The sequence below is a fragment of the Misgurnus anguillicaudatus genome, chromosome 8 (genome assembly GCF_027580225.2).
Source record: "Misgurnus anguillicaudatus chromosome 8, ASM2758022v2, whole genome shotgun sequence".
In the NCBI taxonomy this organism is placed as follows: Eukaryota; Metazoa; Chordata; class Actinopteri; order Cypriniformes; family Cobitidae; genus Misgurnus; species Misgurnus anguillicaudatus.
This window is the reverse complement of record NC_073344.2, coordinates 5,720,001-5,747,460: the sequence shown is the minus strand read 5'-3', so window position 1 is coordinate 5,747,460 and position 27,460 is coordinate 5,720,001. Positions and strand designations below refer to the sequence as shown.

At 36.8% G+C, this 27,460-nt stretch overlaps 1 protein-coding gene across 2 annotated transcripts in view; it reads left to right on the top strand.

Annotated features, from left to right (window-relative positions):
* The window catches only part of wwc3 (WWC family member 3), a 59,681-nt gene extending 45,587 nt beyond the window's left edge, over positions 1 to 14,094 (top strand). The window contains exons 9-23 of one of the 2 annotated variants that reach the window (XM_055213219.2): positions 604 to 852; positions 2,731 to 2,820; positions 2,960 to 3,495; positions 3,577 to 3,697; positions 5,340 to 5,417; positions 5,512 to 5,598; positions 5,716 to 5,911; positions 6,075 to 6,242; positions 8,066 to 8,175; positions 8,247 to 8,394; positions 9,490 to 9,654; positions 10,990 to 11,082; positions 11,164 to 11,400; positions 11,510 to 11,637; positions 13,354 to 14,094. In XM_055213219.2, coding sequence (XP_055069194.2) covers positions 604 to 852; positions 2,731 to 2,820; positions 2,960 to 3,495; positions 3,577 to 3,697; positions 5,340 to 5,417; positions 5,512 to 5,598; positions 5,716 to 5,911; positions 6,075 to 6,242; positions 8,066 to 8,175; positions 8,247 to 8,394; positions 9,490 to 9,654; positions 10,990 to 11,082; positions 11,164 to 11,400; positions 11,510 to 11,637; positions 13,354 to 13,420 — 2,473 coding nt within the window. In that variant the 3' untranslated portion in view covers positions 13,421 to 14,094. Of the gene's footprint in view, positions 1 to 603; positions 853 to 2,730; positions 2,821 to 2,959; positions 3,496 to 3,576; positions 3,698 to 5,336; positions 5,418 to 5,511; positions 5,599 to 5,715; positions 5,912 to 6,074; positions 6,243 to 8,065; positions 8,176 to 8,246; positions 8,395 to 9,489; positions 9,655 to 10,989; positions 11,083 to 11,163; positions 11,401 to 11,509; positions 11,638 to 13,353 lie in introns of both variants that reach the window. The other variant, XM_055213218.2, reaches the window with a different exon arrangement.
* The last annotated feature ends 13,366 nt before the right edge of the window (positions 14,095 to 27,460 follow it).

The window sequence follows — 27,460 nt, the reverse complement described above, 5'->3', positions numbered from 1 at the left end:
TGGCCTATATTGCATTTGCAAGCTCCTCTGTGTTTTAGGAGGTATGGTTGCTTTAGCAGTTGGCTCCTGTGTTATAAATGTGGCTTCGTACAGGCCACTTTACAAGATGCATGTTTCCATGGCGACAGAGCTAACCACAGTGTCAGCTAGAGAGAGGGAGAGAGAAAGCTGTGGAAACTTGCATGCTCTTTGACTGAGTCACAATGTCTGAACCCCAAAATGCATAAACATGGTCATTTCCCTTAAAAACATAACTTTTTTGCACATAAAACACATGTTAAATGCACCATTATTGTTCACCAAATCACTTCTTTATTTAGCATTAAGGTTTTGAATGCTTGTGTATCCAGGTTCTAACTCCAGATTTTTGCATATTTGCAGTTGGTGGTTGAATTGCGAAAATGCACTATCAATCAATATTTCTGATCAACTGTTAGCCTGCATTTTCACTTACACGTAAATTTAATAAATGGGTCTCTATGACAATCAAATTATTTTCCAGCTGTATCTTTTTACACGTTTGCAGTGGAGGTCATTATGTGATTCGCTGGATTGTATATTAGCCTAGTGATTCATTACTCTGCTGTGTCTCTCTCTCTCTAGTTTGTCCAGTATTCAGCATCAGATGGCACAGCTGGACAATGAGAGCTGGTCGGGGCGTGCAGAGGCTGACAGGGACTGGGACTATCTGCAGCTGCTGAGAGAGAAAGAGGCTCTACTGCAGGAGATCACACTGCTCAGCCAGCAGCAGCACTCCCCTGAGACTCTGCTCCAACTGCAGGAGGAGAAACACAAACTGGAGGAGGAGGTGCACCAAGCCCAGATCATCCAAAGTCAGGGAGCCAACCAGAGGTCTGCATGCACATTTACAGCTATGTTTCCCAACACACTATGCGTTGTGCTTCAATTTTAAAGAAGACAAATGCTGTGCTTTTAATACAGTATGTAGACCTTATGTAATTTTAGATGAGGTCCACCCATTTATGCTCACATTTTGTTGATGCACATGATGTTAGCCAACAGTGTTGAGGGTTAAGGGCTCGTTATATACGGTTAGATCGGACGCACGTGATACACGTCTGGATCCGAACTTTACTTCCGGTTTCGTTTTTTTTAATGGTCTGACTAGTTGCTAAACTGATCTCTTGAACAAATTGCTGTAAATGTATTGATATCCTACATAATCATTGTAATTTCATAAATTAATTGGCAAATATGCAAGAAAAGCTTTGTACTCTAAAAATACTTTATTTGTAAGAAACAAGAGTGCCATGTTTTTTTTTGTTTTAAAGCATTACTTAACAATGGTTCTCATCTCATCATATCCACAGGTACATAGTCAGCATATACAATAAATCTGTGGGGGTAGCATTTAAAAAACATTTAAAAATAGTTGCATTTGTTTAAAGCAAAGCATTTATTTTCTTACCTGGCTACAGGTGAAGCAGCTCTTTGTGCCTTCTAACATCTCATAATTAGTCCTCATTTATGTCCAAGAGACTCAATAATAATTTTTTACATTTCAATCCTTTGATTGTTCATATTTTAAAACGGGTATGTCCTGCTGGGCATCTAGTGATAAGCAAACTTATGTTGTCGTCCCGTTTATAGGCGCATGTTACTAACGAGCTCTTTAATTAACAAAAAACATATTGCGCCATTGACTTTAGACTTTAGACCAGGTTTTTGTTGGTCAATAGCATAGTCTATTTTAGATGCCTCAAAATAGCAATGCACCAACAATGCGCCTGAACACACCTCGTTTTCAGACCAGAACGCCCATGGGCACAAAATTGCGCGCAAATGCATTTGCTATTTAAACAACGTGGCGCTAAACGTGAAAATGATCATTGCGCCGGGTTAAAACTAGCAAAAGACACTTGCGTCGTGTATGATAGAGCCTTTTGAGTCAGAGACTGAGATGGCAGGCCAGAGCTCGACATTTTTGTGATGAAATATGTTGAATGCAGAACTTTTCAGTCATAAAAACACCTGCAAGGCCTGAAAGAGATCAAGCCTCAGTCAAGAAAAAGTAACGTAAGCTTTACTATCCATGAAAAGTAACGCAATTAGTTACTTTTTTTGGCAATAACTTAATATTGTAATGCATTACTTTTAAAAGTAACTTTCCCCAACACTGTTAGCCAATCATAATGGGTCTTTTACATACAGTAAGAAACTCTTAAAGATACAGTACCAATATTGACATGTTGCACTTTTAACTGGCACTGAATTCATTAAAATACATGGCAAGCAATGAAGCAAATTCTGAATCCAATACTGTCGAGTGCCACCATGCAAAAATAGTTAAACGTTTTATGCATTAGCTGGACAATAAAGAAGAGCAAGTTCCATAAACATTAAATACTTCCATCCACGACATGGTGGTAGAATTATGTACTTGTTATCTAAAAATCTTTCCAACAAAATAGTTTAGTAAATGTTTTATAGATGCCCGCAAAGCGAAAACCGGGTGCCCTCATATCCCTGTTGAGCAAAGCAGATGTGTTTCTGCTGGTTCTGCTTTGCTCTTTCTATCTCTAGCCGAGATAAGGGTCTTTTCAGATTGATTGCGTCAATATGCATATATCTGCTTCCATATCTTACCTGTGTAGTTTCTTGAAATGAAATGTAACATTAGGGCCCATTATTGTAGAATGAAATGATGTGATATAAGATTTACTGCTTATTAAATGTGGCAAAGCTGTAACATTGTTGCATTATGTGTAGGATATTACAGCAGGAGAAGAGGAATGTACTTATGAGACAACTAGAGGAGGCTACTCGTATCACCACCTATCTACATTCTCAGCTAAAGAGGTAAATTGCACACTTTGGCTAACAACAACCTTTATTTCCTATATTTACCCAGCATTTTTAAAAGTGTAATAAAAATGTTGAAAATGAAAACGCAAAGTGAACCATCCACCACGACTGAACCATTTTTTTCTTTGTGTAGCCTATCAGCCAGTAATCTGACCGTGTCGTCTAGCAGCAGCCGTGGCTCTTTAGCCTCCAGTCGTGGTTCTTTAGCCTCCAGCCGTGGATCTCTTAGCTCCGTCAGCTTCACGGACATCTACGGCCTGCCCCAGTATGAGCGTCCGGAGGGCAGCTCTGATCTTCTGGATCCTTCTTTCCGCTACCTTCTCCCCCTGGAGAGCCACGGCAGGGACGGTTCAGCCTTCGGCCCGAAACGCTCCCACGACACACCGCAGTCTCTCACCTCGCTCTCCTCTCGGTCTTCGCTCTCCTCCCTCTCCCCTCCCAGCTCTCCCATGGATACCCCCTACCACTCGGCCCCCCAGGATTGCCCTCTGGCTCAGATGACTGAAGAGTACATGGAAGTGGCCAGCAGGGGAATGCGGAGTCAAACCCAAACACAGCAGCAGACTTCTCTTCCTGGAGAAGGGGAAGTGGGAGTCCCTGGCACTGTGCACCTACTGGAGGGGAAGAGCCATCGAGAAGGAGGCCTCCAGGGAACACACAGCTCCACAGGTGAGGAAAGAAATTGCAACATGATTTTTTTTACTCTATTCATATTGAATTATTCATGTTTGTATATGTAATTCTGTATAGGAGTGACTCTACGCTGTAAGAGTGCAAACAGGACCAGCAGAAGAGCAAGACGTGTGTCTGCAGGAGTGAATGAAGATGTTTTGGCAACAGATAGTGGAGTTTTTGAAGCCTGGAGTAGAAGGTTAAAACATTTTTCTCCTTTAAAGGGATAGTTCACCCAAAAATCATAATTTACTTACCCTCAAGTTGTTGCAAACCTGTATACATTTTGTTGTTTCGCTGAACACAGAGGAAGATATTTTGAGAAATGTTTTGTAACCAAACTTTTGTAACCAAACCAAAGACTTCCACTGCATTTCCTATTATGAAAGTCAATGGTGCTGCCGTTTCCTGCTTGATTACAAATATCTTTCTTTTTGTTCAGCAAAACAGTTTGTAACAACATTAGGATGAGTAAATGATTACACAATTTTCATTTTTGCCTGAACTATCTCTTCAAAATATTAAAGCTCCTATAACACACTCTGTTTCTGCATATCTGAAGTTAATCTGGAGAACCTATAGATACATCCTTCATATCTCCAAAGAGTCTTTAGTTTTATCAGATTTTTAAAAGACAGATCAGCTCTAGCGATTCTTTTTGATAACGTACGAAATTTTTTGGAAGGAGTTACGAGCTTAGAGAAGAGCAAGTCACGAGCCAAGCAATGCTCTATATGATGAACTTATGATTCAATACATGTTTGTGCCATTTACATTATATTACATTACATCCTTATGTTCCAACTTATTTCCAACATAACACAGAAGTCTTACTTCCGCATGCAACTCATGATCCAGTTGGGGATTTTCAACGAAAACAAATGAAGAGTTTAGTTGCAAAACAAGATAACTCAGTTTTTAACATTTTTGTCAAAACATGTTTATTATGTTGTTATCATGTTATTATTTTGTTTTATGGTGCTACTTAGCTGTATTTTTAAGTTATGAAGGTTTAAATCAAAACAAACCAACTGCATTTGAATTGATATTAATTGGAATGCACAACCAAAAAACGAGATTTCTGAAAAATTATCTCGCAATTTGCAACGAAACTCTTCAAATGCAAAACTGCTTTTCTGGATAAACAAACTATATCCATTGTTTCCATAAGGCTGGCTTAAGTCCAATTTATAGTCGTGCGTAAGGTCTACGCTGTAGCTACGCTGTAGGTTATCCGTAGCCTGACGTGCACCTCAAAAAATTTTTAACAGAGCGTCAGTTCTACGCGGACCACAAGCGCTGTGATTGGTCAGGTGAAAAAAACTGTCATAGGTATTTCCGACTGTGTTCATAAGTCAGAATGCATGAAATACCGTTAACCCCCCCCCCCCCCCTTCACCACCACCACTTAAGAAACATTGGAAATTGGTTGATTTATGGAAATTGATTCAGTGTGCTGGTTTTTAATACTTAGTTCATCGGACGAGTCTGATAGAAACCGTTCTTGATTCAGTATTGTAGTATTTCTGCAATGGAATCAGTATATTGATAGCTCAACTGGAAGTTATGCGATTAACACCAGGAGTATGCACATAATATGTAGTTTAAATTCACTTTAAGTTGCTTTAGATGAAAGCAAACGCATACATTTAGGTAACTTTATCGTTATTCTGAATTGAGTTCCACAGGTTAATACAATGTTCGAGACCACCATCACAACATTTGATTGGGAAAATGAATAAGAGCTAGTGAGAAGACGCAAACAAAAATGACTTGGTTTAGCTCTTAATAGGCTCACATGATTTTTGTTGTCATTTTTCCATTTTACTTCTTTCCAGCAGGACAGAGGAAGTAGATGAAGTAACTTTTGCTCAAGATGTCACATCATCCGAGCCACTTCAGATTCAGCTTGGCCTTCTGTAAGCCTTACACACGATACACATTCAACCCTCAAACCAACATTCATTCATTCATTCATTTATCATTACAAAATGTTCACCTGCTCTTTTACAGATACGATGCAAATGGCATGTTTTTGCTGCTGCATGTTCTTCAGATGAGAAATTTAAGCAAGGCTGTTGTTAAAAGTGGATGCAAAGTGTAAGTTATTCCATCATGTTCATAAACGCACTCATATCCCCTATAACTGTGTTATGGCATGCAGAAATACAGATGCAGTTACTGCACTCCTTTTGATTTTATTTATTTTTCTTTCAGATTTGTAAAGATTCACGTTCTTCCGGTGGACTCCAGTCGGCCATGCACATATTACTGCTGTAAGGCCCAGGAGCCTCAATCTCTTCTCAGCTTTAACGAGGGCTTCCGGATTCCCCTGAGTGCTGCAGGCCCAAGGGCCCATGCCTTACAGCTAAACCTCCATGCCGTGGGGCCACTCACTCAGGATGAGCTGTTGGTAAGATACTTATGCTACTTATAATACACTTTGTGAAGTTATTAAAAGTTGAAAAACTTTAGTTTGTACAAAAGGGCAGATTTTCTTGCTTTCATTTGCTGTTGGTAACATTCTTGGGTCATGTTTTGACAACATTAAGCATCAATGCCTGTTTGTGCATCAGGGTTCTGCTCAGGTCTCATTGACAGACTGTGCGGGCAGCACGGAAATGATCTTTCAGTGGCACAAACTGCAGATCCATAGCACAGAAAACCACAGGCCTGAACACAGTCAGCCCAGCCACATAATGGATGAAGAAGAGGAGCTGGAGGATGGGCAAGGACGGGTTGAGGTGAGAGCAAAACAGTGGTACACTTCCTCCACAGTGGCGGCCGGTGACTTCTTTTTCGAGGGCGCACGATGCGAAGCTTGTCACAACATGTATGTAGCCCGTCATGTGTGTGGCTCGTCATTTCAAAATATGTGTTCGGCACTTAACGTAAACTTATGTTCATTAAAATACAAGCCTGCCGCAGACGCTTCGAAGGGGTTTATGATAAAAGAGGCGCTCGTGTTTGCCAGATACTTACTTAATCTCATGTGTATCAGAGTTTAGTTTTAAGTTAGTAGGTCTCATTCACTAAGCAAATTTGTGTGCGAGATGTGCGTACGGATGTTTTCATGAACAAATCGTGATTCAACAAAAACTTTCGTATCAAAATGTCTTCTAAATGTACTCAAAAATTCAAGAAAACCTAAAACCACTCGTACGCAATAATCACGTACACTATAATCAAATACTAGGCTATAATTATAATGTTTATGATGTTGATATATAAAATTTACATGATTATATTTGATATTATAATATTTTCTGTATTATTTATTATTATACATGATTTATTGTATTATTATATACATTATATTTTACACTATTATAGCCTACTTATATTTTTCTACACACATAAAAAAGATGCACGTAATGACAAATCTTCACGCTTTCCTTTCTCACTTTTTAAATCTCTATATGAAAGCGTCTGCTTAATGCCTAATGTTAACGTCATGTAAATGTAATGAGAGGTTTAAACATCAAACACTTTATCTCCTGTCTGTTTTATTTTAGATACAGATGCGCGTCTCTGTCATATCAATTAAAAGTTATATTTGTTAACGCATCCAATACTTCTTTAATGTTACTCCAGTCGGTGGACTCCTCCAGCGACAGCAAAACCTCCCAAATAAAAAATGCAAAGCAAAATGGAACTTCACTGATAATAAATATTTTCTATAATAATTTTCTATAATAAGAATTTCTTTTCGAGCTCTTTTGCTTTGGTGACAAACTGCTCAAAATTTTTCTGTGGACTAGCCCTGTGCTGCAGAAAACCCTTATATGTGGCTGGTTTGGGCATGTTTTATGCAAATTACCAACCTTGCACAGGCGGCCGCTCACGTTAAACACTCCAAATTCACTAACCTAAGGATGTGCAAACGCACGTGTTGTGAATTAGGTGGAAAGTTTTCGTGAGAAGTTCAAGTGTGCGTATAAATACGAAAAACGTACGCAATTATTAGTGAATGAGACCCAGTGTCTTGCGACACTTGATATTTTGTGGACGTGAGCGTCTTTTTTACGATAAACACTTTCGACACGTGTGCAGCAGGCATATGTTTTGACTAGACATGTGATGCACATGGTGCACATGACACAATAAACACATTTTTTGAAATGACGAGCAAGACACATGACACTTAGTCGGAACACATACCGGTACTTTGAATTTGCGCCCCTTGGAAGAGAAGTCACCAGCCGCCACTGTTTCCTCCACATGACCCCAATCATCCATCTTTTTAAGGAGTAAAGTTTTATTAATATCTTAAAACAAATCTGTCATTATAATATTGATGCAGTTTTAAGGTTCTGCAAAAAAAAAAATCTTATAGGTTTAGAGAATGAGGATAAGCACCTTATGACAGATGATGACAAAATGGCAGAAAATTATTTTTTTCTCTTTTTAAATTTAAATTCTGAGAGGCTTAAAGCAAATAATTGGAAACTATGAAAAAAGTTGACCTCATTGCAAACATTATTGTAATTATTTTAATAACGCACCACATCATTACTTCGTGTCATGAGAAATTCATGTCTTTTCTCTGCTGTCCATTTTTGTGTAGTTGTCAAAGGTGACTCGTTTGGAGGAAATGAAGAAAGAGTTACAGAGGAGTGAAGATGGGCTGGAGGAGCTGGAAAGAAAGGAGGAGCAGGGGGAGGCGGTTTCTGAGAGGTCCGTATGGTTGATGCTTTTAACATGTTTTTGGTAAAGTTCCTTTGGTGCAACCGCTATGTGTTTTGCAGGAGTTGGCAGGCTGAGTCTGTGGACAGTGGCTGCAGTAACAGTACAGCGTTTGTCATTCCCTGTGCCGAGGGTCTGTGTACTGAAGGTATCTGCATGACCTCTGGGAGGCGCTGTCTACAACCCACAGAGAGAAATATAGCTGTAAAGGTACTGTGATAGATTTTTATTGATTTAGCAACTGTGGGAAGTCTTTAGTTATTTAAAAAAAAGTACTTATTTAATTTTTAAATTGAAATGAACTTAAAGCAATGGATCATTTTTAATCCTATGTGTAGCTAAAGTCATTTTTAGTGATTTACTGTTTTCTGCATATATGTGACCCTGGACCACAAAACCATAAGGGTGATTTTTTTTAAATTAAGATTCATATATCATCTAAAATCTGAATAAATATAGCCTGGCTAACATCAGACCAGTCTCATAGAGAATGAGACGTGCTCTGGGAACCATGTGCTCATTTTCTCGTATTTGAGGCGTGGGTTACGAATGCCCAGAGCCGTTTATTGGGCGCTACGAATGTGCGTCTGTATGTAGCTCATAGCCAATCGTTTAAATTATACCAGATGACGTATGTAGAGCGTCATCAATTCAAACGTTAACGACTTTTATCAGTTCGTGTGCACACAGCTGAAAGCTATGCAACAAAACCGGTAGCTGTATATTAATATTGAAAAGCAAAACATTATAGTAGCACTATGACAACCACAGTACAGGCATAATGACAATATCATATTAATAAATACCACTTACCATTTATAAGTTAATTGTACTTTGTCGAGGACGATGCCTAGCAGGTTGGTCCTATAAAACTCATGTCTTGCCATATCCAAACATCCTTCTTGGATATGAAATTGTTTAATGCCAAAAGTTGCTCTTTTTTAAATAAACTTGCGTTCAAAACTACTTAGAACACTATCTAAGGCCGCATTGAAAAGTAACGTCGCGTCTGTTGCCGTGTTATAACAAATAACAAAACTGCTGCGGTGTGTCGCTCAGACGTCGTCATCGTCTTGCTGCCTCCTCCCCGTTCTGTGATTGGTTCCCTATTTCAGGGGCAAAAAAGGGCCATAGTTTCCATGCTAGACTTGCAGCGTGAATACATTTGAACGCAAGGCAGCATGGGGAACCCCAGGCTAGAATAAATAAGCATTTTTTTCCATGGTCTGGAATTAAAGCAAAACTTTTTGCTAAGTGGAACACTCAATGTAATAGATTTATTATACTGATCCAAATATATTTCAGGTGGACAAGGCAACCAACACAGAAGGAGTCTTCCCAGAACCAATGAGAATGCGGCCGAAAGAGAGGACGGGGCGTTGGGGTCACAGCTCACCGTTCATGCGTAGCAGTACAATAGTGAGATCTCAGACATTCTCACCTGGAGCACGTAGTCAGTATGTCTGTAGGGTAAGTCAAAACGCATGCCACACACCCACACACACATCATTTGTGTCTATTGTATTATTATGGTGTGTGATGATGTTGTTAAAGCAGTTAAACTGAGTATTTGATGCAACACAATTTTCATTCAGATGGGGGCTAAAGACATTTTCAGGCAAATTATGTCACTATTCACCAGTTTCATAAACTATACTAACAAAGTAGCCTACACTACAAAAAATGATTTTCAAGAAAAAATTCTAAGTATTTTTGTCTTGTTTTCAGTAAAAATATCAAAAAATTCTTAAAGGTGCAGTGTGTAATTTTAGTACATCTAGTGGTGAGGTTGCAAATAGCAGCAAACGTTTCAGTCCACAGTTCACCGAAACGCATAGAGAAGCTACGGTAGCCCCCACCAGACAACCATGTCATCGTTGGAGACAACTTAGTAAAAAAAGTTTGTCCGTTAAGGGCTTTTGTAGAAACAAAATAGCGACTTCCATCTCATTCTAAGGTAATAAAAACATAACACTTCATTATGAGAGGTCTTTATACACCACTGATAATATAGTTATGTATTTTATATAACCTTTCTTTTAAGAGATCCTTATAAAAGTTACACACTGCACCTTTAAATAAAGATACTTTTTCTTGATAAGCAAAATAAGTCTATTTTTTTAGAATAAAAATATCAAATTTAAGTGGTTTTGTGCATAAAACAAGCAAAAAAATCTGCCAATGGGGTAAGCAAAAAAATCTTGAACTTTTTTTTAAACACTAAATTCAAGAAAAAGTCAAGAATAAATGTGCAGTTTTTTTGCTTGTTTTATGCACAAAATCACTTAAATTTGATATTTTTGGTCTAAAAACTAGACTTTTTTTCTTGGGTCGTTTTGCTCATCAAGAAAAAGCATCTTAATTTTAGAATTTTTAGATATTTTTACTGAAAACAAGACAAAAATACTAAGAAAATTTTTTCTTAAAAATAATTTTTTGTAGTGTATAAGCCAAAACCATTTAGCTGTTTCTACATAAAATCATCCTACACAATGTAAAGAACATTCTGTGAAAATATAACTTTGATATCTTTAGTATTGACTCAGTAAGGTCATGACAAAATTTTAATTAATGTAAAATGATTGATTGAAATCAAACTTATAATAGACTCATAATTAGATTCTGAGACCTTAGCCTGGATTTCACATGCACATATCACCTCAAAGTCATGAATAACAACATTTTTGGGGATGCCAGGAAATCATTGTTTGAATAAGCGATGACAAACAAACCCATGACATTCAAAAGGAGCTTAAGATGCTCCTGACTGAATTGTTAAACCGGTTGTGTTTTTGTCATTCACAGTTGTACCGTAGTGACAGCGATAGCTCTACTCTACCAAAGAAATCCCCTTTCATCCGAAACACTCTGGAGCGAAGAACTCTACGATATAAACAGGTTAAAATCACATACATTGCGCATTGGCTTCCATGTCTTCTGCTTTGGAATTGTATTGACGTATATTTAATGTGGCTGCAGCAGTCTCATCGCTCCTCTCTGGCCGAGCAGCCCACGCGTACTTCTCTGGACCTGGAGCTGGACCTCCAGGCCTGCCGTACACGTCAGAGGCAGCTGAGCGAGGAGCTGACGGCGCTACGAGAGCTTAAACTGAGACTGGAGGAACCCATGCAGGGCCCCCGCGGCCCATCGGACCTCCCTCACTGGGCCCTGCGAGATGAGCGCTTCAGAAACCTGCTCCGTGAGGCACAGAGACAGGTACGGGCCACTTTCATACTCGTCTGTCTATTCTGTATACTCTTTGGAGTGTATTTTACCTGAAAATTTGGAGATGAAGCCCTACTTAGAGTCTGCCACTTTCTCACAGTCCAAGCAGAGCAGGCAGGAGCAAAGGCAGGAGGAAGCTGCTGAGAGGAGGCTGCGTAAAGCTTCTAAGGAAGTGATGCAAATGAGGGGACAGAGCCACAAAGAGCCTCTACCCGTGCAGACGTTTAAGTAAGTTCATCATAACAAGTGTTACAGGTGGCAAAGCTGTCAAATTATTCAGGCAAAATTAAAATTTGCCTTATAACACTACAAATTGTCCAACACACCATTTTAATTAAAAAAGGAAAATGAAAAGGAGATGCTAGCATCACAATTTAAATATCTGTGGCCTTTCCTGTGAAAAAAAATTCTGTCTGAATTCTTACCAAATTTAATTTACAATTATATATCCATTTTCCACATCAAAATGTAAAGTCACAATAAAACGGAAGTTGCGTTTGTCTTATTTCCCCATCGTGAGGTACACTCACCTAAAGGATTATTAGAAACACCATACTAATACTGTGTTTGTCCCGCTTTCGCCTTCAGAACTGCCTTAATTCTACGTGGCATTGTTTCAACAAGGTGCTGAAAGCATTCTTTAGACATGTTGACCCATATTGAGGGGATAGCATCTTGCAGTTGATGGAGATTTGTGGGATGCACATCCAGGGCACGAAGCTCCCGTTCCACCACATCCCAAAGATGCTCTATTGGGTTGAGATCTGGTGACTGTGGGGGCCATTTTAGTACAGTGAACTCATTGTCATGTTCAAGAAACCAATTTGAAATGATTCGAGCTTTGTGACATGGTGCATTATCCTGCTGAAAGTAGACATCAGAGGATGGGTACATGGTGGTCATAAAGGGATGGAAATAGTCAGAAACAATGCTCAGGTAGGCCGTGGCATTTAAACGATTCCCAACTGGCACTAAGGGGCCTAAAGTGTGCCAAGAAAACATCCCCCACACCTTTACACCACCACCACCAGTTTGCACAGTGGTAACAAGGCATGATGGATCGATGTTCTCATTCTGTGTACGCCATATTCTGAATCTGAATGTGTCAACAGAAATCGAGACTCATCAGACCAGGCAACATTTTTCCAGTTTTCAACTGTCCAATTTTGGTGAGCTTGTGGAAATTGTATCTCTTTTTCCTATATTTGTAGTGGAGATGAGTGGTACCCGGTGGGGTCTTCTGCTGTTGTAGCCCATCCGCCACAAGGTTGTGCGTGTTGTGGCTTCACAAATGCTTTGCTGCATACCTCGGTTGTAACGAGTGGTTATTTCAGTCAAAGTTGCTCTTCTATCAGCTTGAATCAGTCGGCTCATTCTCTTCTGACCTCTAGCATCAACATGGCATTTTCGCCCACAGGACTGCCGAATACTGGATGTTTTCCCTTTTCACACCATTCTTTGTAAACCCTAGAAATGGTTGTGCATGAAAATCCCAGTAACTGAGCAGATTGTGAAATACTCAGACTGGCCCGTCTGGCACCAACAACCATGCCACGCTCAAAATTGCTTAAATCATCTTTTTTCCCATTATGACATTTAGTTTGGAGTTCAGGAGATTGTCTTGACCAGGACCACACCCCTAAATGCATTGAAGCAACTGTCATGTGATTAGGTTGATTAGATAATTGCATTAATGAGAAATTGAACAGGTGTTCCTAATAATCCTTTAGGTGAGTGTATATTCAAGTAAAACTCGGCTTTTGAAATGAAAAAAGGTAGGGCTGGACTTCGCCCATTGAGAATTGATTGGATTGGATGTTTTGAATTTAATTTCATTGAAAATTTAAAATTGAGCTTTATTGAATTTGATGTCACATCTGAATGGTGCACAACAATAACTCAGAATTCTTGGTGTATACCACTGCTGTTTTTTTCCTAATACAGAGAGAAGATGGCTTTCTTTACTAGACCAAGATTTAACATCCCGCACCTGCCAGCTGACGACGTGTGAGCGCCCCCTAGGCCACACTATCAAATATGAAGAATCTGTCTGTATTGTTTTTTGTATTCATGCTCATGAAGTAATTAGAACAGAAATGTAGTTATTTCAGCACAGTGATGAAAAGTTATTTGATATGCAAGATTTGAACAACAGAAAGCTGTACAAAACGTGTGTGTGTGTGTGTGTGTGAGCGTGTGTGATTGTGAGCGTGTGATAGTAATAATGAACACGTACACCTATATTTTATGTAATTATTGACATCTTGGCAAGTTTTCCTGCTTGTATAAAGGGGGAATAACAATTTTTATAAAAAGAACAAAGCATCTTTTTACTCCTGTATGATGTACTTCTGATATTTCGATGTCTACACTTACTTAAGGCTGGAAGACGGGAACAAAGTCAGTTTAGACAAATTCACTGTACTGTAACTTATTTTATAGTACTTTTCCTTGAAGGAAATAAAAATGCTCCCTGCCTTTTAATGTATTTTATAAAGCTTAAAACAAATAGCACTTACTGTAAGTGTTTTTTGACGTACAGTAGAATGGAAATTTTGGCTGATTTTGTTTCTGTTACCTGATTCTTTAAAGTTATTTACTTAAAATGTCACTTTTTTGATTCACTTTTATTTGCAGTTGTCATTGTCCCTTGTGCTGTTATTCTATTAAAATTATTAATATTAATTTTCCTTGTATTAATTATTACCCGACATATAGAGACAAATGTATGAAACGCTGTTTCACTTTTATATGCTTTATAAAAATACAGTCATCTGCGGTGTTGCCTCTTATGATGCATTAAATAGAGCAGCTGTTTTTTTTAAATAATGATCTTTCAAGATCAGGCCAATGCTTTGTTTTGTTACAGATATAAGATTATGTTCAATATACAGTATGACACATGTTCATTTCGGGGTTTATTGAGTCAGGTTTTGTGTGTGACTTGTGTACTGTATGATGATCAGTGTGGGTTATAGTGTATAAATTGTCCAGTAGGTGGCATCTACAACCTGTTCCTGTGTTACAGAATTTCTAGACAATATTATGGTGCACAATTCAAAAAAGTATTAAATATAATGCTATACAATGCCTCTCTTTTCCCCTAATATAAATGTGTCAATAATATAAAGTTAAAAGTTCATTATTATAGTTAAAGTAAAACTGTATTTACAGCTAAATTATTCTGGTCCACTTTCCCTCTCTTTCGATGTTTTAAATAGATGCAATGCATGTTTAGTTAAAATTCATCAGATCTAGAACATTAATGAGGTGGAACTGTGCACAGGAATTGTGTTGTTTAAAAATAGACAAAATTGCTGTTGTAATTATTAATGATCTTAAAGTTATTCCCATGGTGAGCTAGCTTTCACTAAATCCACCCATTAGAGGTAATTATCACATTTGTTTCCAAAAGGAGCAAAACTGCCACATTTGCAATGAAATGCATCAAGAAATAAATCTGTAGTCTTTTGTTGTTAGTCGTTAATAGGTCAGGTTATTCATAGCTGACAGATATTACCATATTAAGGTTTGTGTTTTTTTTTATTTTGACCCCTCATGTTTGATATTAATATATATATACCCCTTTACACTGCCTTTGAGTCCCTATATTTTATTGAGAGGAGTACCTAACTTAGCGCAAACCGATTGAGCCATCTCTACTATTTGGTTAAGATATGTTATGCCAAAAAATCCACTAGATGTCAATGTGTCAATCAACAGCACAACACATCTTGTTATGTGGATGTCAGAGAGAAAAAAATCACTCCTGCTATGTGAACTGTTCTTGTTGAAATTTTGCAAGTGAAGCATATTTTTTTTGACATATTACACTGTAAGAGTCCTAACTTTACAAAATGATGTTACTTGGTGCCATGAAAAAACTTTCGTAGTTTTTAATCATTTTTCAAAAACATGCTCAACCAAACGGTTGATTTGTCACAAAAGGTAATGTTTTCAGATCATCCATTTCTGCAGTCAGAATGTACTATTTGCTATGAAATATACATTTCTGATCATTCACAGCTATGAATATGACACAGCTATTGTTATTTCTTGAATGTATCGAGATAATTTCTTAAGTATGTATTTTTTGCCACTTCTGGATTTTTTTTTAAATAACTATAATTAATTCATATAATTAATGTATGGAAATCATAATTACTGATTAATTAATCAAAAATTACTTTACTAAAATTACACAGCATTGCTGGATAACAAAGAAATGTTAAAGGGGCCATGTCACAATACTTTTTTAAAATGTCAAATAAATCTTTGGTGTCCCCAGGGCACATATGTGAAGTTTTAGCTCAAAATACCATATAAATAATTTATCATAGCATGTTAAAATTGCCACTTTGTAGGTGTGTGCAGAAATGTGCCATTTCTTCTTCCACCCTGAGGCTATTTTGGGGATTTTCGCCTGGATTTGGCCTACCCAATTTCAAAAGCTTCCCATACCCACATGCAGAGGTTTACATACAAACGTTTGGTATCATTTTACAGGAAACCCTTTGAAATTACATAAAACACTGTTAAAAGTGCTAAACATGATTGTATGGGTTGTCAGTCCTCTAATAAACACAAAAATAAATGGGCGCTTTTTTATGTTTTTTTTTTCTAAAGTTTTTATTTGAAAGTATATAACTCTGGCCCTGGGTGCTCCAGCAACCTGCAGACAGTTTTGTTTGATTCCAGCAATTGTCAGCTTACAGAGGAAAAATGATTTTTTTCTCTATCATAATGCAAAAGTTATTTTACTCCAACTGAAGGAAGGAATAATACCCTTTTTGTATACAATTTCTGCCTAAAAACATTTGAAGTGTCCCTATAACCACATACAGTGGAATAAATATCTTCATATAATTTTACAGAAAACCCTTTGAAGTTACATAAAATGCTGCTGTTTGTGACAAATATTGTTATTTAGGTTGTTTTACATATGATGAAACGCCAACTTTTCTTTTTTTGTGTTGTAAACACTGTCTTTGAAAGTGAATAACTCTGGTTCTGGGTGCTCTAGCAGACTGCAGACAGTTCTAGTTGTTAGCAGCAGCAGACAGTAAACACCCCCCAAAAAAAGAATGGTCTCTTTAGCATGTCGAATTCAAAAGTTATTCTCATTTTACTGAAGGATGTGAAAATAAATTTTTCATATAAAAATGCTTTTTTGTTTTGCACATATAATAAATAGGGATTATTCATGCACACAACCAAAGAAAATGCTGTGAATGGACTCATTTTTTTAGAGTGGAACCTAATAGAAACGATGGTGTAGCATTTGTGCCTATCTGTGCTATCTGAGGCAGTTCATGCTCAAGCTTCACATACATTTACAAAAGACAATTTTTTACCTCATTATGCATTCGAGGATTGTTGGATATGTAAGGATAATGTAGAGGCAGCCGGTAGTTATTGGGAAATAAGCCCTGACAGTGTGATCAGGACCCGACGCGAAGTGGAGGGTCTTGTATCACACTGAAGGGGCTTATTTCCCAATAACTACCGGCTGCCTCTACATTATCCCGCTTATTACACGGCTACTTGCCACATAAGAAAAAAACTGGACATGAATATGAATTTGAAACATTTTATTGGCATATTTGTTTTAAATTAACATTTTTATCCTTCCACGAAACTTTGCACAGATGCATAAAATGATCGTAATACCTTATTAAGATCCTCTGCTTCATACTTGTCTGTCTCTATTTTTTTCTCTTTTAGCCAGTCTTTGAGAAGTTTTAATGCCCATTCTGTTTTTTTTTTTGTTTTTTTTTTGGTGTTGGCTTCGTAGCTGTCATGCTCTATTTTGTCAAGTTCAGTCTCAGTAAGCTCTCTGTGTCTTGTCGTTGTTCGTTCTTCTGTCCACTGTTTAAATGTTTTGTTTTTTCCGTACATGTTAAAATTAATGTCAAAATGTTCCATTCTTAATTGTGGTTGTTCAGTGTTTGTCACAAGATGGCGCCCAACAGTAATCTTTGTTGGCGCGGAGGGATTTAAAACATACAAGTAGTCCGGCTATGCGTTATTACTTTGGAGCGGTTATTATTTGAAAAGAACGAACCTGCAAATGTCTCAACTGACCCATCAGAATCAAGCATTCCAGAGAGCCGTGTAATAAGTGTTGATAATAGAACAAAACTGTAGCCTCATTCCTGAGAATGAGAGCTTTCATTTGATATAAGACTTGCATGTTTGTCATACTTAATAAATATGAAATATGTGAATATATTATTTGATATTAAAAAATATGGGGGGGTGATAGTGTAAATTAAGTGTAAATAACTTTCTTACAGTAAAACATATCTCAAAGTGATGCACTTCTGCAGAAAGTAGAGAGTCTAAGCTTTCAAACATTATCTCATATGTGGTACTGGGGTCCATAACAGACCATTAAAGATTAAAAGAATATTTTATATTAAGTTATAATAAGTAATTTTTGACCCGGGACAGGGTCTTAGGGTTTAAATGCAAATAAGCGGATGAAGTGCAAACACTGATCACAATAATGGTGGTTTGTTAAAATTAAAAAATTAATTGTGCTGTGAATTATTTTCTCTGCCTCTCCCTCTCTGCACTAAATGGCAGTGCTGTGGTTGAACAGTGCAGATCAAGGGGAGGTATTGCTATAATAAGATCCCCTTCTGACATCACAAGGGGAGCCAAATTTCAATTACCTATTTTTCACATGCTTGCATAGAATGGTTTACTGGGTTGATCTTTTTCTAGGTTGATAGAAGCACCAGGGACCCAATCATAGCACTTAAACATAGAAAATGTCAGATTTTCATGCCATGACCCCTTTAATTTATCGAAGAAAAGACAAAAAAAATTATGTTGCACTACCACACTTGACAGTGTGTTTCTTAAATCATAAAAGACTAAAATGCCATTACTATCTTTGGCCTTCTTTTATTTTAGGTTTTAAATGCAGAAAGTCCTTATATTTGTTACTTTTAGTAATTTTTATTGCAAAAAAAAAAAACATGAAAAATTTCATTTCCTGTGTTAAAATGAAAACCTGAAATATTTTAATGTGTTATACTTCAATAAATAAAGAAGATTTAATATACAAAACTATTTTATTTTGATTATGTTTGTAAATTTTTTTTTATTTTTTATATTTTCTAATTTCCATAGTATGTGTTTGAATTCCTTTAAGTGACATAGCCGATTAAAAAAAAATGATGGGATGTGTTGAAAAAAATACATTGAGTGTGTTAACTAGCGACATAAGGAGATAACAAATGCAAACAACATTTTTCTTCCAAATTAAAACTAATTGAGCTTGGCATGACTAGGCAATGTAAATTTGTTACCAAAATAACCAAACAATTAGAAATATCTTGCTTTATAGTTGTTTTAGCTTATTATATCATCTGGTTTGACCTATTTTTAATAACTTTGAGTCATCTTGAGACACCCTTGGAAATATTTTAGGCAGCCACAAGCCAAATTTGTATGTATCTCTATTTCTTTTCATGAAGTTGTTTTATATAGAAATTCCCTATTGAGACCCTAAATATCATGACCCCAGTTCAATCTGCTGAAACATCCTGTGTCCAAACTCCCTCGTGGCTCTGTTACCTCAACCGTTCAATAAATGTAATTAAGTAATGCATGTGAATTTAATGGAGCCGTTTCTTTTCCTGTTGTTTCATGCCAGATGGTCACCTCTTGGTTTGCCAGTGGTAATGGAGCATATTTAGACAGGTTCACTTGGGGCTATTGTGTTTCCCTTTAACACATTATAAACATTGTATTACATTGGTCTTGGTTACCTTATCAGTTATTGTCCATATATATTTAATTAATTAATGTATTTAACTAGCCACACATCCTGAATAATGATGTCTTCGCACTGAAAAAGCAAAAGAGAAGCTGCTGTGGCAAACTGAAAATGTGCACACATTGTTTAATATCAGGCTACATAAATACATTTACATAAAATGTACAATGCAAATATTTGTATACAATTTATTTTTAATACAAAATTATTATACAATATAAACTTTATACTATTAAAATAACAAAGTTAAGGCTGCATTTACAGTGCTGTTCAAAAGTCTTAGGCAACCATGCTACCATTTGTTGGTATAACCTCACCATATATAATTATTTCACCGTCTCTTTATCAGAATACAACCAGAAAATAGAGGAAATTTGTATGCAGTATTAAGAAACCCAATACAATTAGCTAAAGTCTTAAGTGATTAGTGTGGCCTCCCGTGAAACCTCAGCAATAGCAGAAACTTGCAGGATCTCTTAAACCTAAAATAAATAAAACCCTAATTTCTAATTTAAAGGCGAGGTGAATCAAACAATCAATTTTAACTTGATAATTTGTTATATAAGAAGTCATCATACTTAAATGAACATCCTGCAAGTTTTTGGCACCAAGCCAGAAAAATGATCGATTCAGGAATGTGCCGAAATATGTTGTCAAAGTAGAATCGAAACACCTCCCCAAACCCAAATACAGACCATTTTTGTAGCCTCGCCCACAGCTTCGTGTGACACGTGTGGGCCAGGGGCAAAACAAACCATGCCGTCTCTCAACAACAATCAGTAAACATGTCTTTAAAGATTGCCTTATGTCACCAAATTTTTTTCTGAGAGACTTTTATTTTGACGCGGTGATCTGTTATGAGTAACCATGGAAACTGAGTTTTCGGTTGTGGAAGAACCGACTGGGAACAACACATACGCTGGATAACCTTAACTCGGAGGCTCGGAAAATAACATGTGTGGTTAAAGTTTGTTTTTGAAGAAGTTCCAGCTCGCGAGTGTTTGTTTACTTTGTGTCAAGATGTGTTTCGTGTCAAGAGAGGTCACACTAAATACGGACTGATGCCTGAAGAAGACAATCATTTAGTTATGAACATTTTTTGTTTTTGTGTACATATTTTCTGTATTTTTTTCCATATTGCTAAAACAAAAAAGCAGGTGGTGGTGGCATAAAACTTTTGCCCAGTACTGTACATTTATATATATATTGATGACTATTTAAACAAATTAACTTTAAAACGAAGCTTGGGTGCCCAAACTTTTGCACAATACTGGTCACAGTATCAGTTCAGTACTTAGAGGCTTAGGTACATCTAAGCTGAATTTGTGTATGGATTTAATGCAACATTTCATCTTTAGACTTAATTTGGATCCTTTAACCTAATTGTGTAAATGCATCTTGAAAGGAATCTTTAAAAAAATTCTGACATTCCTCTGCCAGTACTGATTTTACCAAAGGGAAAAGAATCCGCTTCTGGAACATAAAATTCAGAAATAGTGGGTATGTGTCTGTGGTTGCGTGTGTATGAATATTGATGGGTGTGCTGGCTCCTCAGCTGAGGGAGGGTGAGATAAGGCAGATGGAGAAAAATACACATGTAAAAGTTATTTTAAACCCAGGAGATACCAGCCTTCATCTGTAAAGAATTAGAGCCTTGCCATGTCAGTATAATACGCAAAGAAGGCTTAAAGGGATCCACTTAAAGGGGTAGTTCACGCAAAAATGAAAATTCTGTCATCGTTTACTCACTCTCATGTTGTTACAAATCTGTATACATTTCTTTGTTCTGATAAACACGAAGGAAGATATTTAAAGGAATGTTTGTAACCAAACCTATCATGAGCCCCATTCACATCCATAGTAGGAAAAAATTATATATAGAAGTGAATGGGGCTCATGAACAGTTTGTTTACAAACATTGCACAAAATATTTTCTTTTGTGTTCATCAGAACAAAGAAATGTAAACAGGTTCGTAACAACATGAGAGGGGGTAACTGATGAGAGAATTTTCATTTTTGGGTGAACTATCCCTTTAAGATATTAATCCTTTTTCAAACCATCATTGGACCCTGAGGTATGCTCAAAATTACAGAGAACTATCTTTCACTGTCTGACCCATAACTTCTATTCTATAACAGAAACATAATTCATGTGTGTTTTCCACCTGCTCAGCTTGACTCCTGAGGTTTTCATGAACCATGCTGTGAAAGGAGCAGGAAAAAGATTAAACATGTTTTACAGCTTTGAATTATGTTTTACTTATTATGGACGTATAAAAAAAATATTTTAATTCTTGTGGATTTAAATACGTTCTTGGTAATTAATCTGAAAATGACAATAAAAATAATGGTGCTACTCAATGCCATAGAATAACTATTTTTGCTATATGTTTCTATAAAGAACTTCTGAAGAACTTCTTATTTATTACATTTTCTTAGGCCATTAAAAGAAAGAATTTTGTAATGAAAGTTTGACTGAATTGTTCTTCTATCATCACTGTAAAGAACATTTTGAAGCACCTTCATTTTTAAAAGTAAGGTATGAGTGAATGGATTTATTGTTATGAATCATTTCTAAATTGTGTTATAACATACAATGTAAAAAGTTAAAGTTGGATCAACTTTAACAAGTTACTTCAATTAGAAACACCAAAAAATGTAAGATTTTTCAACCAAAATTTTCTCACTTTAAGAAAATGGTTAAATATTAAAGTTTATTTTTAAATGTACCTTAAATTTTTACATCAGTAGTTTTTAGGCATTACTATTGAAGTAATTTAAAAAAAAATTAAGTTGATCCAACTTTTACTATTTACAGATTAGACATTATATTTTATGGAGCCCCTAAGGGGACATTGAGCAAAAATTAAATAAAAGTTTAGTTTTGCGTGCGCACGTAAAACTTTCGCGTTTAGTTTCGCATGCGCACGTAAAACTTTCGCTTTCACGTGAGCACGCGAAAGTAAACTTTAAAGAAAAATTCTGCACATGAAGGTTTCGCGTGAGCACATGAAAGTTTCACGTGAGCACATGAAACTAAACTTTAGATTTTTTTACTCCAATGTCACCTTAGGGGTCATCATAAAATCATGTTGTTTGATGTATGTGAAATAATAATCCCACTGAAAAAGATATAATGAATGTGTACAAAGGTGCAGTGTGTACATTTTAGCGGCATCTAGTGGTAAGGTTGCGAATTGAAACCAATGGCTCAGTCCACTGCTCTTCCCTCGCTTTTGAAACTCATAGAGAAGCTACAGTAGGCGCCACCAGAAAACATGTCATTGACAGAGACAAATTCGTAAAAAAGTTTGTCTGTTAAGGGCTTCTGTTGAAACATGGCAGCACAAAATGGCGACTTCCACATAATGGGACCCTCGGTGTATGAAATAAAAACGTGTCATTCTAAGCTAATAAAACATAATGGTTCATTATTAAAAGGTCTTTATACACCCATGGTAATATGGTTTTGTATATTATTTAGCATTTCTGTCAAGAGATCCTTTTAAAAATTACACACTGCACCTTTAAGGTACATTATTTTAGTATTTTTACTTAATGGTAATACCACGTCATTATTTTTGAGTCATTAAATAAAAAGTCTGTAGAAAATCTTTTTTCAAGACTGTATGTATGTATGTATCTAGATATTTAGGAAATTGGCATTTTTTAAAAAACAAAATTCTAAAAACACATCTTTAATATCATCTCACACATTCGTAATTGTCATACACATAAGGGTTGTTGACAGATGAGTCATGAACAGATACCACAGGATACCAACATGCATCTAATAGATACCCCAGTCCCTTAAAAATTTAAAGGCCAAGTAAACTCATCTCATCTGGAGAACAGCAGCTATCTCCTTCTACACAAACATCTTCCCGCCAGGCATGTCACCTCCCAGGAAATAGTTCTTTAATATCATAAGAGTCACAAAAATAAATATCAGTATCTGATTTGACTTAGCGGTCAAGGTCAGATAGAAGCTAAATGGTCACTGCTGCACAAACTTTACTTAGAAGGTATGCCGACTTATTACACAGCGCTCTGGAATGCTTGATTCTGATTGTCTAGATGCAGCATTCCGAGGTTTGTTATTCCCTGATAACTACCACCTGAACTGATAACGCACAGCCTCATTCGGGTGCTGTGAGTCATCTTGACAGGTGCAGTTGTAGTACTTACAAATAATTAATCACATGAGATTATTTACAAATGACTAAAACCAAATTGCATGTTTGTCTTGTTTGAACTTTGACGTTTTTTCAGAGCGGAAGGTTTGCATGTCTTACACATGAGGTAATGAAATATATCAAATCAATATTTTGTGTCCATATATTTACTCTCATGGCATCCAGCCAGGTGTTACCGCAAATAAATCATGTCAGGGTGATAAAAGGCCCTTCCAGTTTGGGGGGGGGGTTATTCTGCGATAACAACCAGCTGCCTGTACATCATCCCTTACTTAATAATAGATGCATTGTGATAGTTTTTTTATGAAACATCTGAAAAATCTTTAAGAGAGTTACAAAGTGACTCACTGTAAGTTTTTTTTTCTTAACACTGTTCCATCTATGGCTATTTTCAAGGTGAGAACTGGTTAATATACCGTATACACTCTCAGAAATAAAGGTACAAAAGTTGTCACTGGGACTGTACCCTTTCAAAAAGGTACACCTTTGTACCCAAAGAGTTCATATTAGTACTTTGAACTGCCAAAATGTACCTTTAAAGGTACATACTTGTACCTAAATGGTACATATAAGGACCTTTTTTAAAGGGTACTGCCCCAGTGACAGCTTCGTACCTTTATTTTTGACAGTGTACACACGTTGTGGGAGGGGCAATTTAACATGTCCAATTCACCAAACATGCATGTTTTTGGACTATGGGAGGAAACCAATGCTGACACAGGGAGAACATGCAAACTCCACACAGAAAGACCTCCCGACCCAGACCGGGGATCGAACTAGTGACCTCCTTGCTGTGAGGCAACAGTGGCAACTACTCAATGAGCCACTGTGCCACCCCCACTGTTAAAGGACTAGCCTACTCATTTTCAATATTAAAATATGTTATTACCTTAACTAAGAATTGTTGATACATCCCTCTATCATCTGTGTGCGTGCACGTAAGCGCTGGAGCGCGCTGCGACGCTTCGAAAAGCATTTAGCTTAGCCCCATTCATTCAATGGTACCATTTAGAGATAAAGTTAGAAGTGACCAAACACATCAACGTTTTTCCTATTTAAGACGAGTAGTTATACGAGCAAGTTTGGTGGTATAAAATAAAACGTAGCGATTTTCTAAGCGGATTTAAAAGAGGAACTATATTTTATGGCGTAATAGCACTTTTGGGAGTACTTTGACTCGCCTGAAAAGTCCGCTCCCCTTCTCACTCTCATAATGACAGAGGGAGGGTGTTATTGCGCCGAGTCGAAGTACTCCCAAAAGTGCTATTACACCATAAAATATATTTCCTCTTTTAAATCCGCTTAGAAAAGCGCTACGTTTTATTTTATACCACCAAACTTGCTCGTATAACTACTCGTCTTAAATAGGAAAAACGTTGATGTGTTTGGTCACTTCTAACTTTATCTCTAAATGGTACCATTGAATGAATGGGGCTAAGCTAAATGCTTTTCGAAGCGTCGCAGCGCGCTCCAGCGCTTACGTGCACGCACACAGATGATAGAGGGATGTATCAACAATTCTTAGTTAAGGTAATAACATTTTAATATTGAAAATGAGTAGACTATTCCTTTATGTTAATGCTTAGGTGTTCTGACATTAATATTCTGACATTTCCCTTTGCTGGGTTTGCATGGGTGTATCTGGGTCAAATGTCAAACTATAACAGAATACAAACACAATCCAGACTCCAAAAATATTTTCAAGAAATCTGGGTGTTGTGGCTTTGTTGCTCCATGATTAGCTGTGCATGAAATATTATTAAACACTGAAGAATCCACAAAGAGAGAATAAAAAAAGTGTTGAAATATATTGTTTCAGTACACAGGTCACCAACAGCAAGATATATGTAATTCTTAATGCCAATAATAATTAATAATTTAATCATCCATTATTAGGACAGCACAATAAACAGGCTTTCGGTTTAGCTAATGTCATGCTACTCATTTAATATATTGTTATGCCTACACATGCCTGAAATTATAATAATTGTCAATGTTTGTGTAAATAAAAATCTTATTCAACCTATGATAAATAATGTATGATAATAATGAACTTTGTTGGGTTACCACTTGGTGTTTTAAAATATGGGTGCCAACTGAGACCCACTGATATAATAATTTTACACTTTTGATTTTAGTTAGGAGGCATTGTGTTCCCACAGTAAATGCATGATATTTTCTCTGGAACTCTTCTCTCAACAAGAATCAGCAGGTTAGAATTTGGCCTTGTCCTCTCCCTTTTGCTTCCTCCCTTTAGTATCAGTAGTCGAGGAAAGACCAATAAAGACAAGAAAAGAATCCTCCCACCCTTACTGTTGCACTTTCTGTGACTCAAGTCAGCATTTCTCTCTGCACGCTGTGATATAGACCTGCTCTGGCGTGTGTCCATTATAACCAATTTATACCTGTTTCCAATTAGTGGTATTTAATGCATGGACATTCATAGACAGAGAGAGGTTATGGACAAGACTGTTCAAATACTCATGTCACATATATCAGTTTGTTTCATGAAATATGTTTAAAAGGTATGACACAGACGTAAATGGTAAGTGTAGATTGTGCAAACACAATCTTTAAAACTTGTTTGTTGTAGCATTCTGACTGCATATAGTACAACGAAATTACTGATTACCTGATCTAAATCTATTGTCTTTTAAATGATAAGTTACTTTTGGTGTAACTTAATGTAGTTAGGTTATTAAAAAATGTTTGACACAATAAAAATAATTAAAGGAGTTGTTCACCCAATAAAACATTTAGCCAAAATATCTACACTCTTTCTAGTTTGGTAATGGCATTGGATAGTGCCCCTTTTTAATATCTCAAAACTTTATTTTGATATTCAGGTCAACAGGGGGAAAATAGTTTGTCTGCTGCTTGTGTTATGTGTGAGGCAATGGGCCACCTGGTTTTATAAGATGCACAAAGCGCACTTGTTTTTGGTTAATTGAATGTAGGGGGTTCTGGACCAGCCCACTCAGCCATACTGTGCCCACTATAAGGCTTCATTTTTTTACACCTTTTACTGACATTGCAACATATAGCCTGAAATCTGGCTACTACTAGTAGCTTTACTACTACTACTACTACTACTACTACTACTACTACTACTACTACTACTACTACTACTACTACTAGGCCTACTAGTAGTAGTAGTACTATTGCTGCTGCAACTACAACAACAACAACTACTACTACTACTCCCACAACAACAACAACAACACCGACAACAACAACAACACCAACAACAACAACAACAACAACAACTACTACTACTACTACTCCGACTACGACGACTACTACTACTACTACTAGCAGGGCTGGACTGGGACAAAAAATTGGCCCTGGCATTTTGGCCCAGACCGGCCCACTACATAGGATCACAAATCTTTGTGCAACCGTGACTATAACTCCATATAATGATTAAGTAGAAAAGTATAAGAGCTGACACGTGACATTACAAAAATGTAAGCGCTGTAAAAGGCTTTGCAGGTTTTAAAAATAATAGTATAAGCCAGTGAGTGCACAATGTTGTGCACCTTATGATAACACTGAGACAAGATAAATGTTACAATGACAAGCCCCATTACAGTGTGTGCAGAAAATTTTGATCACTTTTTTTCTGAACACCTTTTACCAATTCCAAACCAAAGTAATTTTAATAACCAACATTAATTTTGTATATATATCTTCCTTTCATCCTGTTTTATGCCCTTGCTGCCCGAATCAGGATTTCTTGTATAATGGTCATACCTCAGTTTTGCAATTTCCATGCATGGCATCTTTCTTATGGACATAAATAATGAATGTCCAGTGTGTGTCAAACATTTTTGGCCCATTTTAAATGTAAAAGAAAATGTGCCTAATAATTCTGCACACTTGAACAAAGAGTATAGAAGCCCAAGAGGCGAAACTCAATAGAACGCTCCATAGCAACAGTTGCCCCCATGACGTGACGGCGCGGCCGCCATTATGGACTGAAAACTGAAGGAAAACGCCAAAAAATAATGAGAGTCAATGGCACTGAACCAAGTTAACATAACAAAAACTTGGCATAACTTATTTT